Below are 18,032 nucleotides of genomic sequence, written 5' to 3'. Positions count from 1 at the left end.
TGTTTTTGATAGTTGAGTAATATTCCATTGTGTAGATGTACCACATTTTCTGTATCCATTCCTCTGCTGAGGGGCATCTGGGTTCTTTCCAGCTTCTGGCTATTATAAATAAGGTTGCTATGAACATAGTGGAGCATGTCTCTGTTATATGCTGGGGCATATTTGGGTATATGCCCAAGAGAGGTATAGCTGGGTCTTCAGGTAGCTCAATGTCCAATTTTCTGAGGAACCTCCAGACTGATTTCCAGAATGGTTGTACCAGTCTGCAATTCTACCAACAATGGAGGAGTATTCCTCTTTTTCCACATCCTGGCCAGCATCTGCTGTCACCTGAGTTTTTGATCTTAGCCATTCTGACTGGTGTGAGGTGAAATCTCAGGATTGTTTTGATTTGCATTTCCCTTATGACTAAAGATGGTGAACATTTCTTTAGGTGTTTCTCAGTCATTCGGCATTCCTCAGCTATGAATTCTTGGTTTAGCTCTGAATCCCAATTTTTAATATTTTATATTTTAATTTGTCTCCCTGCAGTCTAACTTCGTGAGTTCTTTGCATATTTTGGATATAAGCCCTCTATCAGTTGTAGGATTGGTAAAGATCTTTTCCCAGTCTGTTCGTTGCTATTTGTCCTAACAATAGTGTCCTTTGCCTTACAGAAGCTTGGCAGTTTTATGAGATCCCATTTTTTGATTCTTGATCTTAGAGCATAAGGCATTGGTGTTTTGTTCAGGAAATTTTCTCCAGTGCCCAGGTGTTAAAGATTCTTCCCCACCTTTTCTTCTGTTAGTTTGAGTGTATCTGGATTGATGTGGAGGTCCTTGATCCACTTGGACTTGAGCTTTGTACAGGGTGTTAAGAATGGATCAATCTGCATTCTTCTACATGCTGACCTCTAGTTGAACCAGCACCATTTGCTGAAAATACTTTTTTCCATTGGATGGTTTTGGCTCCTTTGTCAAAAATCAAGTGACCATAGGTGTGTGGGTTCATTTCTGGGTCTTCAATACTATTCCACTGGTCTATGTCTGTCTCTGTACCAATACCATACATTTTTTTTATCACTATTGCTCTGTAATATTGCTTGAGTTCAGGGAAGTGATTCCCCCAGACCTCCTTTTATTGTTGAGGATAGTTTTAGCTCTCCTGGGTTTTTTGTTATTCCAGAAGAATTTGCAAATTGTTCTGTCTAACTCTATGAAGAATTGGGTTGGATTTTTAATGGGGATTGCATTGAATCTGTAGATCAGTTTTGGTAAAATGGCCATTTTTACTATATTAATCCTGCCAATCCATGAGCATGGGAGATCTTTCCATCTTCTGAGATCTTCTTCAATTTCTTTCTTCAGAGGCTTGAAGTTCTTATAATACAGATCTTTCACTTGATTGGTTAAAGTTACACGGTGGTATTTTATATTAATTGGGACTATTATGAAGGGTGTCATTTCCCTAATTTCTTTCTCGACTTGTTTCTCTTTTGTGTAGAGGAAGGCTACTGATTTATTTGAGTTAATTTTATACCCAGTTACTTTGCTGAAGGTGTTTATCAGGTGTAGTAGTTCTCTGGTAGAACTTTTGGGATCACTTAAGTATACAATCATATCGTCTGCAAGTAGTGATATTTTGACTTCTTCCTTTCCAATCTGTAATCCCTTGATCTCCTTTTGTTGTCTGATTGCTCTGGCAAGACTTCGAGAACTATATTGAATAAGTAGGGAGAGAGTGGGCAGCCTTGTCTAGTCCCTGATTTTAGTGGGATTGCTTCAAGTTTCTCTCCATTTAGTTTAATATTAGCTACTGGTTTGTTGTATATGGCTTTTACTATGTTTAGGTATAGGCCTTGAAATCCTGTTCTTTTCAGGACTTTTATCATGAAGGGGTGTTGAATTTTGTCAAATGCTTTCTCAGCATCTAATGAAATGATCATGTGGTTTTTATCTCTCAGTTTGTTTATATAGTGGATTACATTGATGGTTTTCCATATATTAAACCATCCCTGCATCCCTGGAATGAAGCCTACTTTATTATGATGCATGATTCTTTTGATGTGCTCTTGGATTCGGTTTGCAAGAATTTTATTAAGTATCTTTGTGTCGATATTCATAAGGGAAATTGGTCTGAAGTTCTCTTTCTTCATTGGTTCTTTGTGTGGTTTAGGTGTAAGAGTAATTGTGGCTTCATAGAAGGAATTCGGGAGCGCTCCATCTGTTTCAATTTTGTGGAATAATTTGGATAGTATTGGTATGAGGTCTTCTATGACGTTCTGATAGAATTCTGCACTGAACCCATCAGGACCTGGGCTCTTTTTGGTTGGGAGAATTTTAATGACTGCTTCTATTTCTTTAGGAGTTATGGGGTTGTTTAAATGGTTTATTTGTCACAGATTTAACTTAGGTACCTAGTATCTATCTAGGAAATTGTACATTTCCTGCAGATTTCAAGTTTTGTTGAATATAGGCTTTTGCAGTAGGATCTGATGATTTTTTTTTTAATTTCCTCTGACTCGGTTGTTATGTCTCCCTTTTCATTTCTGATTTTGTTAATTTGGACACACTCTCTGTGTTTTCTCGTTAGTCTGGCTAAGGGTTTACCTATCTTGTTGATTTTCTCAAAGAACCAGCTTTTGGTTCTGTTGATTTTTGTATAGTACTTTTGCTTCTACTTGGTTGATTTCAGCTCTGAGTTTGATTATTTCCTGCCTTCTACTCCTCCCGGTTGTATTTGCTTCTTTTTGTTCTAGAGCTTTTAGGTGTGCTGTCAAGTTGCTGATCCATGCTCTCTCCTGTTTCTTGCTGCAGGCACTCAGAACTATGAGTTTTCCCCTTAGCACAGCTTTCATTGTGTCCCATAAGGTTGGGTATGTTGTACCTTCACTTTCATTAAATTCGAAGAAGTCCTTAATTTCTTTCTTTATTTCTTCCTTGACCAGGTTATCATTGAGTTGAGCATTTTCAACTTCCATGTATATGTGGACATTCTTTCCTTATTGTTATTGAAGGCCAGCTTTAGCCTGCAGTGGTCTGATAGGACGCAAGGGATTATTTCTATCTTTCTGTATCTGTTAAGGCCTCTTTTATGACCGATTATATTGTCAGTTTTGGAGAAAGTACCAGGAGGTGGTGAACAGAAGGTGTATTCTTTTGTTTTAGGATAGAATGTTCTATAAATATCTGTTAAATCCATTTGGTTCATGACGTCTCTTAGTTTGTCTATGTCTTTGTTTAATTTCTGTTTCCATGATCTGTCCATTGATGAGAGTGGGGTGTTGAAATCTCCTACTATTATTGTGTGAGGTACAATGTGTGCTTTGAGCTTTAGTAAGGTTTCTTTTATGTATGTAGGTGCCCTTGTATTTGGAGCATAGATATTTAGGATTGAGAGCTCATCTTGGTGGATTTTTCCTTTGATGAATATGAAGTGTCCTTCCTTATCTTTTTTGATGACTTTTGGTTGAAAATCAATTTTATTCGATATCAGCATGCCTACCCCAGCTTGCTTTTTCAGACCATTTCCTTAGAAAGTTGTTGTCCAACCTTTTACTCTGAGGTAGTGTCTGTCTTTGTTTCTGAGGTGTGTTTCCTGTAGGCAGCAAAATGTTGGGTCCTCATTGTGTATCCAGTTTATTAATCTATGTCTTTTTATTGGGGAATTGAGTCCATTGATGTTGAGAGATATTAAGAAATAGTAATTGTTGCTTCCTGTTTTATTGGTGGTTGGATGTGAGATTATGTTTGTGCTTGTCTTCTCTTTGTTTTCTTGCAAGACAATTAGTTGCTTTTTCTAGGGTGTAGCTTGCCTCCTTGTGTTGGACTTTACCCTTCATTATCCTTTGTAGAGCTGGATTTGTAGAAAGATATTCTGTAAATTTGGTTTTGTCATGGAATATCTTGGTTTCTCCATCTATGTTAATTGAGAGTTTTATTGGATACAGTAACCTGGGCTGGCATTTGTGTTCTCTTACGGTCTGTATGACATCTGTCCAGGATCTTCTAGCTTTCATAGTCTCTGGTGAGAAATCTGGTACAATTCTGATATGTCTGCCTTTATGTGTTACTTGATCTTTTCCCCTTACTGCTCTTAATATTCTTTCTTTGTTTTGTGCATTTGGTGTTTTGACTATTATGTGATGGGAGGAGTTTCTTTTCAGGTCCAATCTATGTGGAATTCTGTAGGTTTCTTGTATGTCTGTGGGCATCTCTTTCTTTAGGTTAGGGAAGTTTTCTTCTATGGTTTTGTTGAAGATATTTACTGGTCCTTTGAGCTGGGAGTCTTCACTCTCTTCTATACCTATTATCCTTAGGTTTGATCTTCTCATTGTGTCCTAGATTCCCTGTATGTTTTGGGTCAGTAGCTTTTTTCATTTTCCATTATCTTTGACAGTTGTGTCGATGATTTCTATGGAATCTTCTGCTCCTTTATTCTCTCTTCTATCTCTTGTATTCTGTTGGTGATGCTTGTATGTACAGCTCCTTGTCTCTTCCTTTGGTTTTCTATATCCAGGGTTGTCTCCCTTTGTGCTTTCTTTATTGCTTCTATTTCCATTTTTAATTCCTTCACCTGTTTGATTGTGTTTTCCTGTATTTCTTTCAGAGACTTTTGAATTTTTTTCTCTATAGGCTTCTGCTTATTTATTTGTGTTTTCCTGCATTTCTCTAAGGGAGTTCTTTATGTCTTTCTTAAAGTCCTCCATCATCATGATCAAATGTGATTTTAAATCTAGATCTTGCTTTTCTGGTGTGTTTGGATATTCATTGTTTGCTTTGGCCGGAGAATAGGTCTCCGATGATGCCATGTAGTCTTGGTTTCTGTTGCTTGGGTTCCTGCGCTTGCCTCTGGCCATCTGATTGTCTCTGGTGTTACTTTGTTCTGCTATTTCTGACAGTGGTTAGACTGTCCAATAGGCCTGTGTGTCAGGAGTGCTGTAGACCTGTTTTCCTATTCTCTTTCACCCCTTTATGGGAACAAAGTGTTCTGCTCTCAGGCATGTAGTCGTTCCTGTCTACTGGTCTTCAAGTGTTCCTGTGGGTGTGTGTTCTGAGTCCACCATGCATTTCACTTGGAGCAGTAAAGTTGGCCCTACCAGAGGTCTCAGGCCTCAAGTCGCTTCTCAGAGCCAGGTGTCAGCTCTCGGTGAGGGCAGGAACCAGAAGGGTCTACCCTGCTTTTGCTCAAGACCCTGTGTATAGGGGGCCCAGATAGCACTAGGCGTTTTCCTCTAGAATCAGAAATGCGGGCAGAGAACAGTCTCCTCTGGCTTTCCAGGCATGTCTGTCCCTCTGATGGTCAAGATCTCCCTCCCACCGGATTTGGGTGCAGGGAGCTTTTTGACTGGGTCCCTTCAGATCCGGGTGGTGTCTTGACCACTGCGTTGAGTGCCCCTATCTTCCTGTTCTCAGAGGCCCTGTACAGTTTCCTCTTGGGCCAGGGAGGTGGGCAGGGGTCGGCAGAACTGGTGGTCTCTCCTGCCCTGCAGTCTCAGGAGTGCCCACCTGTCTGGGTGGTGAGCTCTCTTTCCCATGGGGTTTGGTAGCAGGGAATTGTGGGCCGGGCTCAGCGAGGTTTTGGCCCCAGCTAGAAACTGGAAGTGCCCAGTCCCAGAGGAATTTTGCCTTTGTGCGTCCTGAGTCCACCAGGCAGGTCACTTGGAGCAGAAAAATTGATCTTACCTCTGGTCTTGAGCCTGGAGTCTCTTCTCAGAGCCGGGTTTCAGCTCTCTGTGAGGGCAGCAACCAGAAGGTCCTGCCCAGCCTTTGCTCGGGACCCTGTGCACAGGGGGCCCAGATGGCACTAGGAGTTTTCCTCTAGAATCAGAGGAAATGTGGGCAGAGAGTAGTCTCCTCTGGCTTCCCAGGCGTGTCTGCCCCTCTGAAGTTCTAGCTCTCCCTCCCATGGGATATGTGTGCAGGGAGCTGTTTGACCAGGTCCCTTCAGCTGTTTTTTATTTTTTTTATTTATTTTTTTCATTTGTAGCTTGAATTCAATGTTGTGATTTTTTTTAATTTTATTATAGTCTGTGCTTTAGGGCTATTATAGTTGTGGTTTTGGGTGTAGTCTATAGTTTGCCTATGTGAAAGGACATTTTCTCACTGTAATAATAATAAAAGCAGTCTACATTCAAGTTGGAGTGCAAAAGGAATTTAATTTCACACAAGCAAGAATGCATACAGGAAATTAACAACGTTCTTATCTTACCCTTCCTAATTTGGCCCATTAATATGCTGCTGTATGTGATCTAGACTTAACTGCTTAAATACTAATTTTAGTTTTGATAATGGATCTATTTATCCTAGACAATAATGAATTCTCTAAACAAAGTCTGAGGACTTTGTTTTGAAAATTGAAAACTTCCTTCATTAAACACGAGAGTTGGAGTTTCTACACTGAAACCTTATCAATGCCACAGGGCCATCAGTGCCCAGCTTCCTTCTTCCTTTCCCCAGCACGATTCTTCATAGAAAGTACCCATAATTATCTCACAACACAAAGATAATTGACCTAGCTCCAGCTTCACCCCCAAGTTCTAGAGGAAGATATAAAAGAGCAGTGTCTATATTATTGCAACAAGACTTACCCATACGTTATTTTTCAAATTACAACCCTTTTGCCACCTCTCTTTGCAACAGCATGTGAGGGAAATTGTAATTCACCTAGGTACAGTGATCCATAAACAAAATCTGAGTTCCTTCACTAAGAACAAGCAGTAGGTCTTGGATCGGAAAGTAGTGATCAGTCCATGTAAGCTCCCCTCCTCCAGAATAATCTTCACTTGACGATATTGGCTCTAGTCCTCTACATAGTCCTTATCCTAAACTGGGGCAGGCTGGCAGCCTTATGTCTGGAGGAAAGAAAATGAAAAGAGAGAAGCAGTCAGGGTGAATGTCAGAGTTAAAAGATGGGACTTCCTGCTATCAATGTTCTCCTGGCATAGTCTTCCCCACCAGGAAAGATGCTGGCTAACTGAAGATTCTTGGGATTGGCGATTCTAGTAAGGAACCTCTAAACTGCCAAAGGGATGCAGAACCATCCCCAATCAGTAGCTGAGATGGTCCACGAAATTATCGTCAAGCATCTTATCCTGGACAGGACAGGATTGGGGTTGTGCAGTGATTTTGAGGCAGGCTCTTCTAGTACACTTCCTTAGTATTATAATGACTTATCGCCCTGTTTCACAGTAGTGAATTCTGGACCCCATGTGTCATATCATAGGAAGTAGTAGGGGTTAGGTTTTGTCTTTTCTCTTCAATAAAAAGCAAAAAGAAGCTGCTGCTTCTTCTGCTTCTGCTGCTTCTGCTTCTGCTTCTTCTTCTTCTTCTTCTTCTTCTTCTTCTTCTTCTTCTTCTTCTTCTTCTTTCTCTCTCTCTCTCTCTCTTTCTCTCTGTGTGTGTATGTGTTGTGCAAATGTAGGTGTTCATGTCAGTGTGTGCATATGTGTGCTTTCACATATATGGAAACCTTCATGTATATGGTAACCAGAGGTTGACATCAGGTTTATTTATTTTTAAAGCTTTTTAACTTGTGATTTTTATTTATGTATATGTATCTGTGTATGAGTATGTGTAGTAATAAACATTAAAAAAAGAATCTCTACCATCCCGTGCTATTGCCAGTACTAGTGGGCCACATGGCATCTGCAGGGTATTTTCAATCAGCAAAGCATCTCAACCAATAAGCTCCCAATCTCCATCCTATGCTGCTTCTGACTACCATCTGAGCCTGGCAGCAGCCACCCCCTTGCAACTCTATCCAAGACGGGCCGCCACCACACCAGTTCCATACAGAGTCCACCTATCTCACAGCTTTCTTTGGACTCTGCTCACATTCCCAGCATCTGCCCCCTGTGGTTATCATCACAACTTCCAGTAGCCTGTTAAAAGCAAAGCCCAATAAGCTTATAATTTAGCAATCAGATTTATACCTTAAATTAATTATCATTCCACAAAATGTCTATACAATAAACTCACAACCAATTGATAATGATATAAACTGCCCACCTAGATAAGACAAATTGTCCTATATAAGTCCATCCCTTAAGAAATATTCATAACTACCTGTGGCCATTTAAGGCCATATGGATCTGGGTCATCCTTCTCTTGGGTCTTTTTTTTCTCCTTTCTCCCACCTTACAAAAACTGTCCTGCCTTACTTTTTTCACTGCCCAATCACAGGCCTTGACTTATCTTGTGCCTGTCTTCACCTGCATAAAGACAATAATCTACAAGTATGTGCACATGAGTTCACATGAGTTCCTGCAGAAGCTGGAAGTGTTACATCCCTACTGAAGTTGAAGTTACATAATTGTGAGCCACCTATCTTGAGTGTTGGAAAATGACCTCCAGTCCTCTCTGTCATGGCTGGTGGGAATTGACTTCTAGTCCTCTGGAAAATGGGTATGTTCTCTTAACTGTTGAGTCTTTTCTCTAGTCCCTTCTCTTTTTTTGAGACAGGGTCTTTTACTGACCATGAAGCTCAGTGATTTACTGGCAGGATGGTGAGATCGAGAGATCCTAACATCTCCACTTCTTCAAACCTGAAATTGATAATATGAGTGCATGTCAGAGACCAGCTATTTATGTGGGTGCTAGTGACCCCAACTCAGTTCCTTGTGCTTGCATCATGAACACTTCAGGAATGAAGCTGCCCATTTTGAGCATATCTGACAAATATCTAAAGCCTAATACATAACCTTCCCCCTAAATCTCAGCTCAACTTTGGTGCACTGAAAACTGGACAACCCAAAACCTATAGTCTTTGGATCTCATTTCCCCATCATTCTCATTGCTCCAAACCATAGCAACCACTAATCAATTGTTTGTCTCTCTTCTGGATATTCCATATAAATGGAATTATATACGCTCTTTTGTGATTGTGGTGTTCGTTTTCCAGTTAGCTAACGCTTTCAAGTTTCTGCCTGTTTTAGTATGTATCAATGCTTTGTTACTTCTTATGGCAGTCATATTTCATTGCAATGATACAACATATGCTGTTTGTTCATCAAATGAGGGACATGTGACTACTGTTTCTGTCTTTTGATGACGTAAGTGATGCTGTCATGAACATTCATGTACACGTTCTTGTGCATGCATATTTACTTTTATTCCTAAGTATATTCCTCGAAGTAGAGTTCCTGAGTATAATGGAAATTCTAGGTTTAAGTTTTTGGAGAAGTCTTAGCTAGCTCTTCAGAGCACTTGCCCCATTTCACATCCCTACAAGCAGTTCTACCTTCTGTGTATCTTCATGGCACTAATTATTTATGGTCACCCTGCTATGCATATAGAGGTACCCCATGATAGCTTTGTTTAGCATTTTCCTAATGGCTAATGATATTGAACATCTTACTGTGTCATTATTGGCTATTTGTGTGTGTTCTTTGGAGAAGTGTCTGTTCCATTTAAAAATTTTGTTATTTATCTTTTCGTTATTAAGTTACAAAATTGCAAAGCACACCCCCAAAGTTGATCTTTAAAGAAGAAAGTTTATTTCCTTATATCAAAATGGGTTCACTCTATCACACTGATATTCTCTATAATAGTAACAAACTTTGTTTTCTAAAACATTCTTTTCACCCTGTAAATTTCAAGGTTATTTACAAATTTGATTGTTGCTATTATTCTACACTGGCTTCTGCGAGGGCAATAAGCTCTGTGTTTTGTTAAAACCCATACCTGCCATAGTTTATGATGGTATAGCACACTCAGCCAATTCCAATGGAGAAATGATCAAGTATAATCAGTGGTATATGTGTTCTTATATATTGAAAAATTGTCTGGGCATTTTTATTTTCAAACATCTTTTATCTTTATAAAATATATCAAGTGTGCATGTATTTGATACAAGGATCTTTTCCTTTAAAATGACTTCCTCTCTTATATAGAAGGTATTCCTGTCAATTTTTTGAAAAATACACAAATGTACAAAAACAAAATCCCAATTATTCATGATCCTGTCACCAAGGAGTATCACTTGTTTCCCCCAGTGACATATAGAGCATGTCAATCCTCTAGTACATTATAAATGATTGGATTTTTGGGAAGGCATCCGATGCTCATGGATAGGAAAATAGTGTTTTTAAGTTCACTCACTAAACAAGTTGGTTTACAAATTCAACTGTGTGAATATACTGAAAAATATTCGTCTCATTAAACTAGGATGAATTTTTTTTAATGTGTGAATCATTGCTCAACAAAGCTGCTCTCTTGTCCTAATTTTGTCTGTTTCAAACCTGTGCAGATCTTGTGTGTGCTGTCAGAGTCTCTGTGAGATCTCTGTGATATTCTGTGAGTATCAACCCTGTTTGGAAAATACTGTTTCTCTGACATCATCCACCACATCTGGGTTCTTATAACCCTTCTGCCTCCTCTTCCTCATCTATCCCTGAGTCTTGATAGGAAAGTTTGATAAACATATACTGCTTTCAAATGAGTGCTCCTAAGTCTCTCACACTCTGCACATTTTACAGCAGTAGGTTTCTGTGTTAATTCCCATCTAACACAATTAGAAACTTCACTAATGAGGTCTGAGTGATACACTCAGCTATGGCTATAACAATGTCAGTAGGAGTCATTTTATTGCCATGTTCCCTTAGCAGAATAATTGTCGCAAGTTTTCCCCTAGAGCCTATGACCCCTCTAGTTTCCAGGTTCTTGGCTACTTTAAGTATGTTAGGGTTGGGTCCTATATCCAGGAAAAAAGTGGTTGGTTATTAGAAGTGTCATGCTACTTGTATGAGAGATCAGATAACAACTTGTGGTAGTCATTTCTCTCCTTCTGCCATGTGGGCCTTCCTCTTCTATCTTAGTTAGGGTTTTACTGGTGTGAACAGACACCATGACCAAGGCAACTCTTATAAGGACAATATTTAATTGGAGATGGCTTACAGGTTCAGAGGTCCACTATCACCAAGGCAGCAGCACGGCAGCACCCAGGCAGGCATGATAGAAGAACTAAGAGTTCAACATCTTGTTCCGAAGGCAAACAGAAGACTGACTCCCATGTGGTTAGGAGGAGGGTCTCTTTGCCCACCCCCACAGTGACCAGTGACGCACTTCCTCCAACAAGGCTACACCTACTTCAACAAGGCCACACCTCCTAATAGTACCACTCCCTGTGCCAAACATATTCAAACCACTGCATCCTCTTGGTTTCCCTCTGACTTATCTCACTTGTCCTCTCCCTGATTTTTTTTCACTTTATAAACATCATGCTCTTAAAGACAAAACCTAGGGTTTGAGAGTACTGAGCACTTAGCACTAAGATACACCTCCAGGTTGCTAGTGGAGTCTAATGACTGTGTGTGCTTATAGAAGCTAAAGTTGAGTCACTCCGTTTTTTATGTATTCTTTGCAACAGGACTTAATATCTTTTTGAGAACCTTTTCTATCACATATACAATCCATCTAACACAAGAGAATGTGATTTCTTCTAAAGACTATTACGTTTTAATTACTAGCCCTCTATAGTGAGGATGATTCCATGTTCTAATTGGCATCTTGGCATTGGCAGATGTGGCATTTACAATCTTGGTGCAGGCATTTGCATTCTAAATGAAGTTATATTGGGATTTCAGCTGGAGATAGTCTTTGTTGCTTAGTAAATCAAAAATTTCTTCAAATCTTAGTCCCAAAGAGGAAACCCTATGGAGGGGGAAGGGCATTTCCTTGGAGAACAGTTAATTGTCAGTTTCTCATTGTCAGTTCAAAATATCAGCTTAAATATGCAAATGAGCCATTACCAAAATCATGCCATTGATTATTGATGACTCTTACTGGTGGGAGAAGCAAAAAGACAGATACCTTAACCTGAATTTGTTTCATAGTCATAAATAGATGAAATTTGCTCTGAGAATATTGCCGGTGGGCCACCTACTCTTATAAAGAACTTGTTGGCAGTTTTATATGTATTCTAGGCAAGAGATGAAAATAATGGGGCTCATCCCTACTTAAGATTTTTTAAACTGTATCTCTCTAACCAGAACTACTGTGGTATTATTCTAACCCTCTGGGTTGACTCTTTCAGGCCAATCCACTGACACTGAAGTTGATTTTCTATAATATGAAACAGAACAGACCTCCTTTACAATCCTGTAGCCTTTGCCTGTTCTTTTCAGAGAAGTTCAAACTCCTTCTTGGGGCATTTAATTTAAGGTCTTTGCCTGTTGCACAGCAACTGTACTATCTCTCCACACATTCCTCTCACACTCCAGCTTTCAGTGCTACCAGGCTGCTCCAAGCACCAAGCTCAGCATCTGCATCCCCTCTAGAAGTGCCCTTCTCTCCATCTGCCTACTCAACGAGCATTTTCTCATTTTTTCTTCCTCTTTGGCCATTTTCCTAAAGCTTGCTCCTTCTACACCCCTGCACCAGCATGCCTCATTGTCTCTTGTACTTCCCTTTTTCCCGGTACTCAGAACAGATTTATACACTCAGTGCCATAAGGAAGCTTTCTGTTAATCAACTGAAGCATGTTTTATTGTGTAATGGCCACTTCAACTGTTTGAAAACTTTTATGAACAGATTGGTTTTAAATTCAATTTAGAAGATATTTTGTTACTTACATTTAGAAATACATGCACTCTTTGAAAAAACGGAATCCAAAATACTACGATAACAGAATTCAGTTGTCCTGTTACAGAATCACCATGTGTCTTTAATCAAACTCATGTAAGACTCTCTAATCTTATTCTTGGACTTTTTATATCATGTTTTCAAGATAGAAATACCTTGATTTGATGAGTTATCAATACCAGCACAGTGTTTTAGTGGTAGCATATTCTTATAGAAAGGCATACTATTTTAGTTAGTTTAGTTAGTTAGAACAAACCTTCATGAATCCATACTTTCTCTCTAAAGTAGTTTTTGTTCAATAACCTAGATAAGCAAAGCGTTTTTTAAAAGCATTGAGCTGCTAGCTAGAATTTGTTTTAATCAGCCCCTGAATGTAGGTTATGAGATAGAGGAGACCCTAAAACTACTCCAAGCTTTGTTTCTAGTTATTAAAATTGGATAGAGAGTTGCCTTCATCATTCAGAGTGTATGAAGTACAAAGATTATCAAGTCAACATTTTTTACCTCTTCATACATAGTCTATCTTCTGATACTGTGGATATTCACAGTACGTTTTTCAAGTAACAAGTTAACGTAAACTAAATTGTAGAGTCTCAATATTTACTTAGCTTTTCCCCTCCACTAGAGTGTAAGATTCATGAATGTGACAATAGCCTCTTGGTATTTTTCACAGCGCCTGACACCATCCTTGTATATATAGAGATGTTAAGTCAACATTGAATGATGGACTTACACTTCAGGTAATTAATTAAGGTAATTGATAAATAATTAAGTTCATTACTGAATTTTTGAGGTCCGTACATGTTTGCCAGATGATGCAGAGGAAATCAGGGTTCTTAGTCTAATTAATAAAATAATTATAAGGACAGACTCAAGTGGAAGCTCAAGGACAATTTCATCACAGTTTAAAAGAAAGGAAGAGAGAGAGAGAGAGAGAGAGAGAGAGAGAGAGAGAGAGAGAGAGAGAGAAAGAGAAAGAGAGAGAGAGAGACCAAGGAAGGCCAACTGCCAATCTCAGCTGCTTGGAGAGGAAAATGGAGGAAAGAAAAAGTCATCCCATTTGAGTTACTGGCATTGAGGTCCACACAAGCCAAAGAAGGGGGTTAGAGAGTAATAAGTACTAGAAAAAGCACACTTAGGCTCTGGCCAGCCTCTAAAAGAAGGGGAGAGAGGGGGAGAGAGGGGGAGAGAGGGGGAGAGAGAGGGAGGGAGGGAGGGAGGGAGAGAGAGAGAGAGAGAGAGAGAGAGAGAGAGAGAGAGAGAGAGAGAGAGAGAGAGGTGCTTTGATGTCACTGGGATGGTATTATTAGTTTGCAGTGTCTGATCTTGCAGTTCTGCTGTGAGAGCCAGGTCTAACCCAGGAGCTTTCCTGGCTGTTGAAACTGCTCTGTGTGTCTATAGACCAACTTTTAGCAGCATCCAAATTTAAGGCAGCAAGCTGCATTGTCTCAGGAGTTTCGTTGGGATTCAACAGGCTGCATAGAAGCTGGGTTTCTGTATGGCCTGCTCCTGTGCAGCTCTGTTGATGCAGTGCCAGCTGTCGGGGATGCTGAGTACCCTGTAGGCTCACAGTCTTCCTATTGCTGCTAATGGGGAGAAGCATCATCTGGATTTTAGTTCTCTGATTGGCCAGGCTTGAGTGTGTGTTCAGAGTGATTGGGAGGAAAGGAGACAATACTGACAAGAGAAGTCACAGAGAAAGGGATAGCATTCAAATATTAGTTAATAAAAAAGTAAATAGTCCTGGTCAAAGAGAAATGTCCTGTGACTTCTTTCTTGGAGAGATCCACACTGAAAAAGTACCTCAGAGTATAGGCTAGAGCATCAGGTTTGACCTACTTCTATAGAAGTAGGCATTTCCAATGGCAAGAGGATCCTTTCTTGTAATATTTTTTCCTAAAACCACTCTGACAGTAAGAAAAAACTAAAAACAAGTTACAAACATTTAGGGAGTTTTGCATCCTTAAACAAAACCTTGTTTCTGATATAAGTGCTTTGTGTATGTAGAACTCTTCTAAGCTGCTGTTTAGCCTGTTGCCTCAGATACTTCTGCATTCTTGTATATTGTGGGAACAAAGCAGAAAAGTATAACTCCATTCCTTGTCCTAACTTATATACCTTTCTGCGTGTGTCTCTCTGTCTCTCTCCTCCCTCCCTATTTCTGTCTCTGTGGCTGTCTCTCCTTCCCCACCTCCCTGTAAGTGTGTGTTTGTGTATGTGCATGTATGAGTCCATGTGTTTGTGTGTGTTCCATGTTAATTCTAGGAGTCTTTCTTGTCATGGAATATCTGAACTGTCTATTTTCCTTTGAAGTGTTTGCCTGGTTTTGGACTCTTTGACCACATTAGGGTGGCTTAATGTAGAATAATATTTCAGCAATGTTAAGTTTTGCAGGTAGCATATGATTGCTAGGTGCTTCTGCTATGTGGGTCCCTCAAATTAGGATTTCCGTGGCCCCATCAGTATAAGTAAAACAGTATTTTTAGGTCAAATTAAAGCCAGTCAACACAGAATTCATTTTCAAAAGATGTATTTTCCTGAGTCTTTATTCATATAATTCATGTACACACACAGGCACACATGCACACATGCATACACAATGTATGCACAGAGAGAGACACAAACACAGAGACAGAGAGATAGAATGACAGAGAAACAGAGAGAGACCCTGCCTCCTTCTGTGTTTCCTCTGCTATGCAGCTCCAGCCCTCATCCTCCTTGGCTCTCTCCTTTTGCCCACATCCTCTTAAGAAAGCTGTCTGAGAGATGCTAATATAGGGCAAGCTTGAACTGGACATCTGATCTCAGGATGAGGGACTATCAATCAATAACTCTGACACACAACCAGTGGCACTTTGTTACGTGAAAAGTCTTTTATCTTCCAAGCCTTTCATCTAGGTAATTTGAAGATTCCTGTGGTCATTAGGAGACCCTTGGAACTGAGGTCTTATTAAACAGGGCAGATGGCTTTGACTTTTGCCCTTACTGGCAGATAACCATGGAGTTATATATAACCCTGCTAATCAGAGCCCTATGTCCTTTCTCCATGTGTAACCCCTCAAGTCCTCATGTCTAATTCCTAGTAGTTGACTCAGTACATCAGTAGTCCTATGTTTCTATTTTACTATCTCATATGAGAAGACAGCCCAGATTACTCTGCCCTTACACAGTTATTCAAATGCCTCATTCAGAAGTTGCATGATTTTTGTATTTGAGATTCACATTCTGTCATACCGCATCCCATCACTGGTACCTTGATATTACTAAAGGATCTATTCTTTCTATGGACAAGTGGAGTCCTAACTATGTATATCCCCAGACTCACTCAGAAGCTAACACTTAGAGTCACCAAGGGCAAACCTATTACTCAAGTGTGGTGACATGATCTAGCTACAAACCCAGCCCTGGGGGACTTAAAACAGGAAGATACTGAATTCAAGGTCAGGCCAGGTATGTATGTATTCTTTCCTTTCTCTGACGAATGTGTTCTAATATATAACAAAAAAAAGACAAAATATTTAAATAACTCCCAAAACATAATGTGTGTTCATTGATATAAGTACATGTATATGAATTCATATACATTCATATGTTCTTATGAATGTATATAGTGCATATATGAGTGTATTTTAATTCTCAAGTCATTTTATAGGTAGTAAAACTTTTAAAATTGTCTTCTAAAGCAAATATTAAATACTCCAACTTCCAGATGATACAGGAACATCTTTGAAATTTCCATGCACTTCTTATGTAATTTTTATCAGTTTTGAAGTAGGCACACATAGTAAAAACCTTTAAAATCATTAGTTAAAGCAGTCTCACCTAGAAATTTGTTATGGATGTCATTTGCTGAAAGAGAAAACTCACTGAGGAAACTGCCTCTTTGCCTTAGAGCCTTGCTTTTGCAACAGATTATATAATTTGCATGAACGCAAAAACAAGGAAAGCAATTTGCTTTTTAAAAGTGGGTTGGGGTTTTTCTTGTTAAGGTTTACATTTTAGTTTTCTATGTATTACTGCTTTGCCTGAATGTTGTGTGTACTACAAGTATGCAGTACCCCTGAAAGACAGAAGAGGGCATCAGATACTCTACAACTGGCATTATAGATTGCTATGAGCAACAATATGGATGCTGGAAACCAAACCTGGGTCCTCTGCAAGAACAGCAGTGTTCTTCACCACTGAGCCATCTCTCCAGCCCCTGCAATATAATTTTAGTAAGGAGTAGTAATAAAGTTGAAATTTCTAGTTTCTTTGGAGACTTGGTTAGGTTATAATGATATTTTGCTGGGGAAGAAAGATGAAAGAATGTTTTTACCAAAACAGACACATGAAAGAATGTTTTGCAGAAGCAGACATGGGTGAAGTGATGTTTTGCTATAGCACATATGTGAAAGGACACATGTTGTTTAGAATGAATATAAATATGACTCCACAGACAGTGGGAGCTCAGGCACTGGTTCACCTTGCTCCACTCACTAGTCTTTGCGGATGACACACATGTATGGTTAGTTTATCTTACATTGTGTTGCTGAGCTTCACTTGTGGTGACTTCATAGAGAAGAACTCACCAGAAAACTTCTCATGAGGTTCCTACAGCTTCTTGTCACTTCTGCAGACTCGAGCCAATTGGGGAGCCTTGCATGTTCCCCTGGATTAAACTGCTGTTGCTGATTTGTGTTGTGTTATCTGCCCAGCGGACTGGACTGCAGCTGTTGATTCACATTTGGTGTTTGCTAGTGCAGTAGACTGAGAAAAAGGAAGATTGGAATCACCCCCAAAGAACTATTTTTATACAGGTCCACTCCCCCTGTATCCTAATAACCTCTATTTTCCACTAGAAAATGAAGGGGAGGTTAAACCCTTATTTAAGTAGGTTTCAAAAAATAAATGCCTTCAGTGGAATGTGGGTGATTTAGAGGTACTTAAAAATTCTTTAATATACACTTGGTAGCTTAATAATTTTTAAGTTATATTATTAGCAATTATTTAAATAACCAACCAGAAATAGTCTGAAGCCTAAAACCTTTGCCCCCTTAGCTACTGGACCTCTTCACAGGGATCTTCCCTGGGACTTTCTCCTGACATCCCATCCATCTGACCTAAGGAGACACATGAAAGGATGGAAAACCTCTTAAGGCAGGCCTGATGCCTTTGCTGAGACTTTAAATGCCTTCCACAGGAGGTTCAAAGCCAGAAGGAATGCCTTTGCTGAGCAAGGTCAAAGAGTCTGCGGCAGTGCTATGTGCTCACTGCTGTGAAGCCACATTGATGAAAGCCTGGGTTGACAGTCCATTTGAGGTTCAGTTACATGAACCTCAATGAAAAATAAAATGAAAGTCTTAAATAATCTTCGCTTGTTCAAAATAGCCATTTTACAACAGTGTTTAGGGGCAGAAGTTAATGTGCATACCTATGTGTTCACATGAGTGAGTGAATGAGTGTGTGTGTGTGTGTGTGTGTGTGTGTGTG

At 39.6% G+C, this 18,032-nt stretch overlaps 2 protein-coding genes across 5 annotated transcripts in view; one reads left to right on the top strand and one right to left on the bottom strand.

Annotated features, from left to right (window-relative positions):
* The window catches only part of Mcc (MCC regulator of WNT signaling pathway), a 472,630-nt gene that overhangs the window by 13,808 nt on the left and 440,790 nt on the right, over positions 1-18,032 (top strand). The window lies entirely within an intron of this gene.
* The window catches only part of LOC147999768 (uncharacterized), a 173,773-nt gene continuing 161,857 nt past the window's right edge, over positions 6,117-18,032 (bottom strand). The window contains exon 3 of the mRNA XM_087593680.1: positions 6,117-6,832. Within this exon, the coding sequence (XP_087449806.1) occupies positions 6,827-6,832 (6 nt within the window). The 3' untranslated portion in view covers positions 6,117-6,826. The remainder of the gene's footprint in view (positions 6,833-18,032) is intronic.

This window comes from Rattus norvegicus, chromosome 18, assembly GCF_021556685.1.
Source record: "Rattus norvegicus strain SHRSP/BbbUtx chromosome 18, alternate assembly SHRSP_T2T, whole genome shotgun sequence".
NCBI classification, from domain to species: Eukaryota; Metazoa; Chordata; class Mammalia; order Rodentia; family Muridae; genus Rattus; species Rattus norvegicus.
Note: the sequence above shows the minus strand (reverse complement) of the source record. Positions and strands in the feature narration are given on the sequence as shown.